Genomic DNA, 12,832 nt, shown 5'->3' on the forward strand with positions numbered 1-12,832 from the left:
TATCACTGCTCATTAGTCTGTATAGCTAAATTAATAGTTATCATAAGACATGTTAAGCTTAGGGAGCTATTCAGTGAGTCTGGTCCATTTTCTGTAGCACAAGTTTCTTCTGTTTACCTTAGATAAAAATCAACAGAGACTGCATCATTTCCAAAGCCACATACCTGTTGTATATAATTCATTAAAATCAAAGGGGGGTGGCTGGCATGTGTAGTCCTCGTGAAGGTTTCACCCCTGATTGGAATGACCTGCAGCTGGTGAAAAGACAAGCACGAGCTCAGAGCAGATATCCCTCAAGTATCATGACAGCAAGTGGGGAATGAACTGTGGTAAGTGAATTAAAAGCCTTCATTTGTTCCCTTGATATTCCTAGATTTTGATCAGACTGGAAATACCAGCTTACAACCACTTTTGTGTGCAGGTTTCTGTGCTGGTGGAGGATGATGGGAGCTTGGGCAGCTGTGCTAATGACTTATAGCATCTCTGTAGGGTTTGCAAAGGTAGTGTATAAACTGGTTGGTGGCTTGCTTGAGTGTGATATCTGAGAGATTATTATTATTATTATTATTATTATTATTATTATTATTATTATTATTATTATTATTATTATAGAAAATTATCACCATGTAAGATTTGTTTTTCTAATTGTTTCAATTATTTTTGTAGACCTCTGCAGAATCTGGGTTAAAAGGTCAAGTACCACTGGATCTGGCTCCAAACGCTGTTGATGACATGTACACTGGTTGCAAAGACAAGATGGACTACAGAGTGAAGAAGCAGTACCTGCCAAATGAGAAAAACAAGGACAAAAATTTCACACTTGCCAGTGGTGAAGCAGAGAAATATTACAACAAAAGATGGAAGCGTAGAAAAGGGAAGAGACCTTCCACGGCACTGGGGAAAGAACAGATCATGGCTATTTATATTTATACCCTTGACAAACCAAATGTTTATCTTGATTTCAATAATGCTGTTCGAACCCAGAGATCCGTGTACACGACCACATTCAGCTATCACACGCTTCACTTTTTCCTGACTGACGCCCTTCAAACCCTCAACTCTCGGAAACCTGAAGTGGATAGATGTGTGACTGGCTACCGTAGAGTCAACAGCTACTTTAGCCAAGACGCTGTCAATAAGATGATTCGCTTTGGATCTTTTACCTCCAGCTCACTGGGCTGGTACCCCAGCGCTGACAGATTTGGGGACAAGTCATGCTTTGAGATCCTCACATGCTTCGGAGCAGACATCTCGCTGTACTCTGAGCTTGGAGAGTTAGAAAGAGAAGTGCTGATTCCTCCTTATGAGGTCTTTAAAGTCGCAAAGATAGAGAGGAGATCTTTCCAGCGGAAGCTGCCATGTGAGGTGGTCTATAAACTGAAGAGTACACGCAAAACTCTTTCCAATTTGAACTGTGCTCTTTTCTGAAACAAGCAATTCCACATGTTTTACTGTTACATACAATTCACAAAACATGCAAAAACACAGTTGATTAATTGAATAAGTTGACAAAATAAAATTCAGTTTAAAAGTTGAACAGCCAGAGGTGCAGATGTTGTACTGCGCAACCAATGTTAGAATGAACCCACAGTGAGATAACTGATTAACTGTTATGATGGATCTGTATTCATTAGGATATTACATTCCTTTTTAACCCAACATAGAGACAGCGCACTTTAGCAAAAGTTGAACACACCATGTACCGAAGAATATCAGCTGAGGTGAATTAGAAATAATAAATGACTTTAAAGAGTCTTTTAAGAGCCTGATAAAGTGTCTGCTAGTAACACATTGCTCTGTCTTCTTTCATAAAACTGTAAATGAATATTTCTATCAAGAAAGTTGGTCATTGTATACAGTAATAATACGTTGTATTGATTTGCCCATGTCATCTGCATTTAAATCTTTTTACACTGTTATTGTACCAAAATATGCCATAAAAATAAAACATCCTGGTTTTTCAAAAATTGCTCATGTTTGTCAAATGTGTTTATACTTTGTACACTGTCAAATCATCAAACTCCAAATGAGACAAGCTCTGAGTTAAACAGATGGCTCTTTTGAGTCACATTCAGCTTTAAAGCAGTAGCAAGTTTTTTTTTTTTTACCCTGGGTTTCACTGCTCTGGCAACACAGACGCTGTTGTGGCAGTGTGCTGCCTGTGAGGACTGCAGACACTGCCCAGCACTAAATAAAGTCCCTCCACCTTCTCTGCACGAAGAAACTCTGACTTCATTCAAAATGAATCAGTGATTTGAACAGAAAATCTCAAGAATCTTGTTTGTAGAAAAGGGAAAGAAACCTGTGTGCAACTTGTATGTTTTATAAACATGTTAAAATGTCCTCCTTGTTCTCTGACTCGGCTACATGCAAAACTTTCATCTCACACCGTATTGCGATTTCCCTTCATTATGCAAAAGTGTGTTTTACTCTCTCAGTCACTGCAAACATAACTTCATTTACATAGTACTTTCAGAGCACAGCATGAATGTCAACAAAGAAACAAGGAACTTGGCAAAAAAGGCATGAGATAAAAATGAAATGGTTTGGTTGGTTAAAATATAACTTGTGCTAACCGTCCCTTTGAGCCTAATGGTCTAAACGTAATTTTGAACTGATAAGACATTTCAAATCAAAAACGTAGGCATTAGCTCTGTTTGGGGTTTCAGAGACCTCAGCTGTTAACGTGGTTACATGCAATGGACTATCATTTGTACAGGACAACAGGACTCCTGTGACTCCTGCTCTGGTCGCTATCAGCCACACAACATAGCTGTTGGTTGGCAGACTCAGGACAAGATTGACTGAGGTGGAGGCGCGGGCTAAAATGGCAGTGTCAGAGTAAAGATCCATTTGACAAATTCATTTTCCCCTTCAGCCTTTCAGGGTCACATCCTCCACTCAGGATCCGACTGAGAGGATGAACAGGAAACAGAAGGTCAGCATCACAATGTTATCAATTCCACCGTCAGAACTGAACCCAGAACATAATTAGGATGAATTATAAAGTATAACTATAAAAACTGTAAATTAACGATGTACTATATTAAGTCTTTTAACAGAACTCACTGCAGTTTTTTTTCTGTCCTCTTTGAATGATCATATCAGATGCAAAGTCCTCATATCTGTGATGCGTCACATGCTCAACTGCAGTTCTCTTGTGACCAAACATGCAAACGATGCTCAGATACCTGCAGCTAATGACTCAAGACTGACCAAATTTTGAATGCTTCAAAGCCGGCGGCTATTTTCAGTGATGGGAGTTACTCATGCAAAGTTTGTGTGCTGGTTTGTTTGCTGGTATTCAATAAAAAAAACGTGTAACTACAAAGTCTTTGTGGGTACAGTGTAAAGCCCAAAATGAACTCGATAGTTACTCAAGGCAACAAAAACACGATTTATTCGTCTTGGCACGTATCTTATTTTTTTCCAAAATGGCAACAACGTGATTTGACTTTCATTATGTACAACCCATTAACCCCAGTAATAACATCTTGATAGAGTGCTGCAGAAATGAGTCCTAAAACCTGAAAATTAGTTAGCATCTTAGCACACCTGGTTCCCTTGTCCCGAAATTTTTTTGAATGGGTTTTTCGTTACATCACTGAAATAAAGTCTATGGTTAACACAAGCTCAAGACATTTTCATGTTTTAATGTATTACATAAAATACATCAGTAAATACCCCAGTCGTGATTTCTTTTAATTTTTTATGTTGTAAAAAAGGGCCAGCTGCTAACAAGTGGTTCAGTAAAACTACAGAGGCTGTTGGTGATGTTAAACGTCATCAATACGAAAACCTGCAGAACACTTTGACAGCCTTGTTGTGTTTATGCTCGCACTTTTGCAAACTACTACTAACTTTGTAAGAGGAAGAGGAAAGAGGCTTTTGTAGAAGAGGTAAATCATACTACAAGTTGGAAGTTTAGTAGTGGTGATGTTGAAGTCCACGAGAACATGTGACCATGGTGTAGTTTGACTATAGTCTAACATTAGCTTTTTACCTCTGGCGATTGTATTTAGGCTTCAAAGATCATACAAGTGGCGTTCATTTGTGAATGAGTGCAAGAAGTCGTGTAGCCATTACATGCAGTCAGGCAGAAAGTGATGTGTTTGGATTGGTGGATGGACAGATAGCACATCAGACTTACATGAAGGAGACTTGAGTTTATGTCCAAACTAGCAATTAACATCATGTTTTACTTTTACCATTTAACCATAGAGACAAACACTGGAATGGATGTTAAAACAAAACAAACATAAAAAACAAACAAACAAACAAACAAAAAAGCAAGAACAATAACAATGGTTGGGGATACAGATGACAATCTATTCAGACTCACCTTGTGGACATAGTCTCTCAGTATTCTCTCACAGCAGTAACTTTTTGCTGCAGTGCTGTTGTATTGGCTCTAATGGGAACTGTCTGCTCAATAATAATCCCTCACACTCATCAGACCCAAATAAAATGCACAAGTGAAGTCTTCTCCATCATCATCACATGATTCAGCAAACATTAAAATACATAAATAGCACTGAAATCTTGTAAAAGAAATTTAATTTAAAAGATTTATTACTCTGTTTACTTGTCAAAAACAATGAAAAATTACAACATGGAAAGAAAGAAAGATGTCACCATGACAATCGAGTAGAATCAAGCAAGAATACATGTGAATACATTATCAATTGTTGATTGACATCATTGCAGTCTTAATCCAAAAATAAAAACAACACAAGAACTATGGTGGATTGTTCAGTCTTCGCAATGTAAATGTAAATGTAAACTAGAAACACCCAAAACAAGAAAACATTACAGCATGTTGTACTGTTGCACAATATAAAGCACTTATACGTACATTTATGCATTATCGACGATGTTGATAATTATAATGATAATCAGAGCTCCCTGAAGCAGGTGAGTTTTCCAGCCCTGTGGAGGTAGAGGATGGGCTGTATAAACCCAGTTAATAAAGCTAAGCATAAGCAAATGGTTATGGCACTGGTAAACTCAATATAGTTAAAGCAACATTGTAGTGGAACAGCAGCCACATACAAAAAGAAATTAATGGCCATGGAAATCATGATTAGCACAATGATTGTAAAGGCCCTTCTCTTCATCGCATTGCACTTCTTCCTCTCTCTGTCTTTTTCTCCTGGCCCCGGGCGTTTCAGAGCCCTGACAACTGAGAGGCAGCAGAAAAGCATCACAAAGAAGAAGAGCAAATTCTGAGTGAAAAAATAATAAAGATACACAGGGTTTGAATATGTGTACATGGAATAGATACAGGAAGTCAGGGTAATCAGCCAGGCAACACAGCCACAGGCCACCCTGTATCTCAGGGATTTATACCGAAGAAAAACCACAGGGTGGACAACCCCAACATAACACACAACACAGATGCAGCATTGGAAAAGAGGACGAGCTGTGTAGAGAAAGCCAAGTGAAAACATGAAGACTTCAAAACAGAAAAATAAATTAAACTCAACATAAACTAAATAGCATATGCTTAATATAGAGAGAGCAATCTCAGCCAAGGACAGGTTGAAAGAGAAGAAGTCTGACATCACTGTGACTCCTGCCAATATCATCCATATGACGTAACCATTCAAAGGAAGACCCAGGATGCAGTTGACTGAAAGTGAAGCCATGGTTAAAGCCAGATCGTGGAAATCAAGAATGGAGGGCTGGGCTGACGAACCATTCACTGCAAAGGTGGTGTTCATTTTGAGTCTGGAAAGAACAACAAACCTTCACAGCAATCTAAGGAGTAATACACAGTGATAGCATAAAAAAAATGATCAACATGTGCTAAGATAACTCTTTTTTATTTAAAGCTACACAGCTGCAGATTCAAACCTGGTGCGGAAGTTCGCAGTGTCTGGAGTTCTGGTCGGGCAGCAGTGAAGTGACGATTGGAACTGACATGGAAATATCCTTGCATGGTGTTATTGTTTTTTTTTTTACTGTTGACATAATCAAATACACTCTCAAAACAATCACTAAACAGGATGCAAAATGGAAATTTTTAATGAATATTAAAGTGAGTTAGGGCTCAACACCTTGGAAACATGTTTCCAATCTGTGCCCCGCCTTTTACCCCGTCTGCTGGGAGAGATGACAGCCTCAGCAAGTTACTGTCAGTTCAACTCACTTTGACAAAATCATATTTTCCTCATACCTAGTGTTACCTGAGATATTTTTTAGTTTTATGTTAAATATTATTTTTCCCTGATATAAGTCTTGAGCTTTGAGTTTTTAAGTTAAGTTTTAAGTTAAGACCAATAGTCAAATATTTTCTGCAATACTTCTTTTTGCCTAAATGTTGTATTTGGGTATTAAGTATTCATTGTGCTTGTCTCATGAGCATTTAGCCTTCTACCTACCCTTATCTGTGTCTGAAGTAAACTCAAGTTTATTTCCCAAGAAAATATGTATATTCTCGTTATTTTAGGAATACTGCTCACAGCATGATGCACTGTATGCTTTAACTTGTTTGTGGATTAACTGTTGATTGCTTAAATTGTGGTTTATAATAAAACAGCAGCTCAACTTACACTTACTTACTTACAATCTATATTTTGGATGCAGAAAATAAAGTAGAAGGGAGAATAGAATAGAGAGCTTCATACATATAAAATGTGTCTCCAATCTCATTATATACTTATAGTCCATATTCATATTTTATGTGAGGATTGTTGCTATAAAAAACATGTTAGCCGTTTTTTTTTTTTTTTAATCTACAGTGTTTCATTTATTCTACACTTAGGGTTGCAGTAATGCACTTTTTACTCATTTGGCAGATGCTTTTATCCAAAGCGACTTACAAGTGAGAGACATCACTAAAGCTTCAGTGCAGAAGGAGACCTTGGTGTAAGTACTAAGCACAATCTATTCAACAACTGCAAGGAGATCAGGAACTGAAAGTGCATAGTAATTGCTAGTTAGCACATGTAAAGCATCGCTGCAGTTTAGAGTCATTACAATAGCATGGAAGACAATTAATTACATTTGAAATGTAATATGAAAGATAATATTGATTATGTGAGCCTGAGTTCTTTCAAAAGCTGGAGGCTGTTAAGGCAGAAGTGGGCAGCGCTGCAGGACACACATTCAAAAAAAATGTAACATAACTGTACATACGAACAAACGTACTTGCTATTTATCTACAGATAATTATTAGATTATCACTGGCAGTGGCAGGATTACATCAATATATGCATAATATTGCATGAAATAAACACATTGGCATTGATCTAAAATAATGGCCTTGAAATTACATTTAGAGACATTATCAACATATTACAGGAACATACGGGTATGGTCATAACAATAAAATAATCAGTGCAATAGAGGGTTTAAAATTAATTTTTTACAGACAATAAATTGTACTTCACAGTCAATATTTAGTACTTGGACTTCTACAGCTCCTCAGTGTTTTAAATCTCAGTAAGGTCTGGGACTGTGCTTCAGCTGGCACAGGGTAACTGAGGAGCCCACACCAAAACCAGCATACAAAGGCTCACTGAACTGAGCTTTGAAACTGTGGATAAGCTCCATAGTCTCTGAAACTGAGTAAAAGGCCACAGTGTTGCCTGCATAGTCCAGGTACACACCAATTCTTGTAGCCCGTGGAGCATCAGGAAGCTCTCGGTCTGTTTTGTTGTGCCAGACAGAGTAACCTGACTCTGAGCAGAGGAGACTCCAAGACTTGTCGTTGTAGCCCAGCAGACTGTGTGAATTCTTCCCCTTGCGACTGATGCTCTTGTAGGCCACCCCGATGGAAAACTCCCCGCCCCACTCCGCCTCCCAGTAAAATCTGAAACCAGTAAGAGGCTCCTTGCACAGCACCTGGGAGAAGCCATCAAAGCGTTCTGGGTGATCTTGGTAAAACTGGACTGTTTTCTTCCGCGTGACCTTCTGGTTCCCGTCCGACAGAACCAGCTCTTTATAGACTGTGTTTGGATCGAAGGACATCTTACAAGAATCTGAGGGAAAACAGCCGCAATACGCATTTCTTAATCAATTAAATTATTTTTAGATGACGAGCATCTTAGTGATCCAGAGAGAAACTATCATTCATACCTACATATTGTTGTTCTCAAAGGAGAGCAAATGCAAGTAGACACTTTATTTGGGATAACACTGATATGCATCAAATGTACTGAAACATAAACTGTTTACTCACATCTCAAGAAGTCCGTTCTTATTTTTGGCTCCTGAAAATCCACTCTGGAAGGAACTATTTGAATATTAAAAAAAAAAAAAAAAAGGATATTATTTTGTGATAAGTTTCATTTTATAGTTTATTTCTGAATGATCTAAAGTCAATTACATAGTTACATAAAATCAAATGAGGGGACTTTGAAAAACTTACTATCAACATATTCCTTGTTCTCTTTCCAAAAGTAAAATGAAATCTATCTAATCAATAAATCAAATAAATGTTTAACAGTAAAGTATACATTTCAGATGATAGACGCTTACCTTTCAGTCGTTTGTCTCCATTTCTTGGCAGAAGTATGTACACGGGGGTTTCACTGACTGTGAAGATGGTGCAGCATTAGTTTGGCCACCTACAGGCCCACAGATTTTTGGTTTTCACATTAAAATGATTACTTATGAATATTATCAACTAGAACAAACCTGTCTTGGAGATTTTGCTCAGTTCTTTCTTACAGATGTCATCTAGATGTTCCTTCATCTCTGTGGCAGTCTTGCTCATCTCTCCAAAGGAGAACTGAGGGTTGATGAGCACTTTGGGCACCATGGCCTCGGGAGGAACACACAGGGTTGGAAAATTCTGTTCAAAAACAAACCACCAAGTTCCATAATCCAGCCATATAGTCAGAAACACAATCTGAGAGGTGGCATCATCCGGCTGAAAGATCATAAGGAGGTAGTATTGTCCTGCCTGACCGAGCTCCACAGTCATTGTGTAATATTCAGCATGTGATGTGATGATGTGACAAGATTAATGCTGATCCTGCTGCTCCTTTTATAATGTGGAAAAACTGTATTATTGTATTTGCTGGTACTATACAACTGTCTTGTCAGCTTAAATGAGAAAAGTCACCCTCATCCTTGTGTCTAATGTGTAAACATCTCTACCTGTAGTTGGGTAACAAGTTAACTGCAAACTACCCTCTGTACAGCAGTGTGTATTCATCCTGAAAAAGCCTGAAAAAGTTGGATCTGCTGCATCTGTCACCCTTTAAATTTTTTTTGTGGTATGAATGAATAACAAAGCACTAAGGTCAGTGGACATGTGTAAATTTCCAAAAAGAAAATATGCAGATTTTTCTTGCAGCTCTGTATGATCTTCCAGCACCTGCAGAAAGTGGATGTTGTCCTCTGTCTCGAGGATCTGCCGTAGCTCTGCATCTCTGCGCTGTAGCTCCAGTATCTCCTGCTCCAGACGCTCCACGTAGCCCTCAGCCTGCGACATCGCTGCCTGCATGTTGGCCGTTATCATCTGGTTGATTTCAGCCTTCCAGCGCTCCACCGCCTGGAGCATTTCGTGGAAGGTCTTATCACTTTCTGCCTGTGCTCGCTGGGCAGCACTCTGAAAAGTAAAGTCAGTTTATAAGGATGCTTTAGGTTTAAAATATATTGTATATTGTGCCATATAGACAACAACCAATTAAATTTTAGTGGAAATGCATACATTGATGTTTGATTAGGCTATGTCTGTTCTTACTTTGAGAACATCCACATTGTGCTTGAGCTCCTGCAGCTCCTTCATCCTCTCCTGGATGATGTACTGCACTTCAGACTGGGTGACCACCAGGACTTTCTGATGGAAGGACACCCAGGTCAGAAGACACACTTTAATCAATCACAGTGACTCAGGAGAACAAGATGCACTTTTAGTCTGTGACATCAATTTGGATCCAGTTTCTGTTTGAGACACTCAAAATCAGAGTCACGCATACTGCATAGCAGGCTACTGAAAATTCAAACTCACTTGTTTCTCGACGCGCTCTTCTTCTGCTGAGGTGATGTTGTGGCTGCGGTGCTCTCTGACAGTACACAACACACAGATACACATCTGGTCAGAGCGACAGAACAGCTCCAGGCCTTTCTCATGCTGGGGGCAGATCTTCCTGTCCAGGTGACCCGTCTCATCCACCAACTTGTGTCTCTTGAAGGTAGATGACTCATAATGAGGCTTGACGTGCGTTTCACAGTAGTAAGCCAAGCACATGAGGCACGACTTGACGGCCTTGTTGCGACGGCCGACGCAGAAGTCGCAGAAGGATTCCCGATGCATGTAGGGGAAAGGAGTGAGCTCCGGAAGCTGGCGCCGTGGCTCGTGGTTTACGTCTGGCAGGTTACGTCTCAGCACAGGCCGTGGGGTGAAAGTTGCGCGGCATTGCGGGCAGCTGTACACACCCATGTGGTCAAACTGGTCCCAGTAGACCTTGATGCACTCCAGGCAGTAGGTGTCACCGCAGGGGATGGTGACTGGGTCTCTCAGTGTGTCCACACACAGCAGACAGAAATCATCTGGTGGTAAAGGGAAACCAGACTCAGCCATGACAAATTATAGTAAGTAAAATAATACTTAAATTTAATAATAGTGAGTGAAATTCTGCCAGGTTCAGAGAGAGTGCAAGGCTCCTGTCCACAAGCTCCTGCGATCCTACACCTGCTTTTCAAACCAGAGACAACGCTGCTGTCTATTGATATTTAAAGGGAAGACTTTGTTTCTACTATAAGCAAACAGGTGATGTCTTCCCACAGAACCTCTTGTTCCAGCATCTGAGTGAAAAAAGTACTGAGGTCTGCAACCATGACTGAATCTGCTTACAAAGCAGGAATTTCACCTCAACTCCCACAGCAAAGGTCAAGTCCTCCAGCAAATAACAGCTAATGCTAGACACCACCGCCTGCGTTAAATAACCACCGTACTGCTATTTAACTGAGTTGATCCTTTGATACTGTCTGCTATCTGTGTCAGCATTAACATTTTTGTACAATACAAGTTTCATCATGACATGTAATGTCAACACAGGCTGTTTGCCAGTTGAATAACACAGCACCTCAGAGAAGCCATCAAAACTGTCTAATGTTGTTTTAGATTAATAAACCCCTACAACCAACATTTTTCATGGGTGAGGACTGCACTGGTTAGTATTTCAGAGGAGGAAAACACATCGTCCTTCAGCTTTCCATCCTTGACCTATCAGTGAGTTTCATGATGGTGCATGATGTCAAAACAACTTGTTCTGTTTGTCTTGTGAACAAAGAGTACAGTGCATCAGTATCAGTGTGTAGTTTCCCACAGGAGTAGGCTACATTTGAAACCTGAAAAACAATGCAAGGTGAAAGCAGGGTCCTGTATGTTTGATATGGATCTGCTGAGTTGGAGCACTGATACAGACATTTATAGATGGCACTATGAATGTAAATTTGCATACCCAAATACTGAATGAAAATATGACTCCCGGTCTCAAAGAACATCTTTGGAGTTTAGAGTGTAAGGCAAAGCAACAAAACTTACGCCATACTATACTATAACGTTTTTTATTTATTTTTATGCCATACTATACTATGACTTTTTTTTAACATTTTTATACCATACTATACTATGACGTTTTTTAATTTATTTTTATGACATACTATAATATGACGTTTTTGGTACATTTTTAAAATAAAAACATCATAGTATAGTATGGCATGACTTTTTTTTAAACATTTTTATGCCATGCTATACTATGACGTTTTTTTGACATTTTTATGCCATACTATACTATGACATGTTTAGGCCATACTATACTATGAATTTTTAAAAACATTTTAATGCCACACTATACTATGACGTTTTTTTGACATTTTTATGCCATGCTATACTATGACGTTTTATTGACATTTTTATGCCATACTATTCTATGACGTTTTTTGACATTTTTAGGCCATACTATACTATGACGTTTTTTTGACATTTTTATGCCATACTATGCTATGATGTTCTTTGAAATTTTTTGCCATACTATACTATGACTTTTTTTGTACATTTTTATACCATAATATACTATGACATTTTTAGGCCATACAATACTATGACGTTTTTTTTACATTTTTATGCCATACTTTACTATGACTTTTTTTTTTTTACATTTTTATACCATACTATACTATGACGTTTTTTTTCTTATTTTTATGACATACTATAATATGACGTTTTTGGTACATTTTTATGCCATACTATACTATGTCGTTTCTTGACATTTTTATGCCATACTATACTATGACATTTATTATGCCATACTATACTACGACTTTTTTTTTAAACATTTTTATGCCATACTATACTATGATTTCTTTTTTAATTTTTATGCCATATTATACTATGACGTTTTTTTTTATTTTTATGTCATACTATACTATGACTCTTTAAAAACATTTTAATGCCATATTATACTATGATGTTTTTTTTGTCATTTTTATGCCATACTATAATATGACATTTTTAGGCCACACCATACTATAACTTTTTTAAAACATTTTCAGGCCATACTATACTGGGACGTTTTTTTGACATTTTTATGCCATATTATACTATGACATTTTTAGGCCATACTATACTATGACTTTTTTTTTAACTTTTTAATTCCATACTATACTATGACGTTTTTTTTGACATCTTTATGCCATAGTATACTATGACATTTTTATGCTATGCTATACTATGACGTTTTTTGGACATTTTTATGCCATACTATGCTATGACGTTCTTTGAAATTTTTATTCCATACTGTTCTATGACGTTTTTTGACATTTTTATACTATACTATGCTATGAAATTTCTTTAACATTTTTATGCCACACT

The 12,832-nt window shown here is 38.0% G+C and overlaps 3 protein-coding genes across 3 annotated transcripts; 1 reads left to right on the forward strand and 2 right to left on the reverse strand.

The window, feature by feature from the left end:
• Window positions 1-6: 6 nt before the first annotated feature.
• Window positions 7-1,967, forward strand: LOC111659691 (ecto-ADP-ribosyltransferase 5-like). Its single transcript, XM_023412692.2, has 3 exons — window positions 7-329; window positions 422-500; window positions 667-1,967. The coding sequence occupies exons 2-3, from the start codon at window positions 441-443 to the stop codon at window positions 1,426-1,428; spliced, it is 822 nt and encodes a 273-aa protein (XP_023268460.1). The 5' UTR covers window positions 7-329; window positions 422-440; the 3' UTR covers window positions 1,429-1,967.
• A 2,573-nt stretch (window positions 1,968-4,540) lies between these two features.
• LOC147818761 (uncharacterized) lies at window positions 4,541-5,724 on the reverse strand. Its single transcript, XM_087175734.1, has one exon. It carries the CDS (start codon window positions 5,721-5,723, stop codon window positions 4,896-4,898), a length of 828 nt encoding a protein of 275 aa, XP_087031860.1. The 5' UTR covers window position 5,724; the 3' UTR covers window positions 4,541-4,895.
• Window positions 5,725-6,011: 287 nt separating this feature from the next.
• Window positions 6,012-10,653, reverse strand: ftr84 (finTRIM family, member 84). The gene is made up of 7 exons (XM_023412669.2): window positions 9,965-10,653; window positions 9,698-9,793; window positions 9,329-9,562; window positions 8,644-8,800; window positions 8,485-8,541; window positions 8,186-8,239; window positions 6,012-7,985 (listed from the first exon to the last, which is right to left on the reverse strand). The coding sequence occupies exons 1-7, from the start codon at window positions 10,535-10,537 to the stop codon at window positions 7,444-7,446; spliced, it is 1,713 nt and encodes a 570-aa protein (XP_023268437.1). The 5' UTR covers window positions 10,538-10,653; the 3' UTR covers window positions 6,012-7,443.
• Window positions 10,654-12,832: the final 2,179 nt, after the last annotated feature.

The sequence above is a fragment of the Seriola lalandi genome, unplaced genomic scaffold (genome assembly GCF_002814215.2).
Source record: "Seriola lalandi dorsalis isolate HSWRI2012SDOR001 ecotype SW California unplaced genomic scaffold, Sedor1 jcf7180002054486, whole genome shotgun sequence".
NCBI lineage: Eukaryota > Metazoa > Chordata > Actinopteri > Carangiformes > Carangidae > Seriola > Seriola lalandi.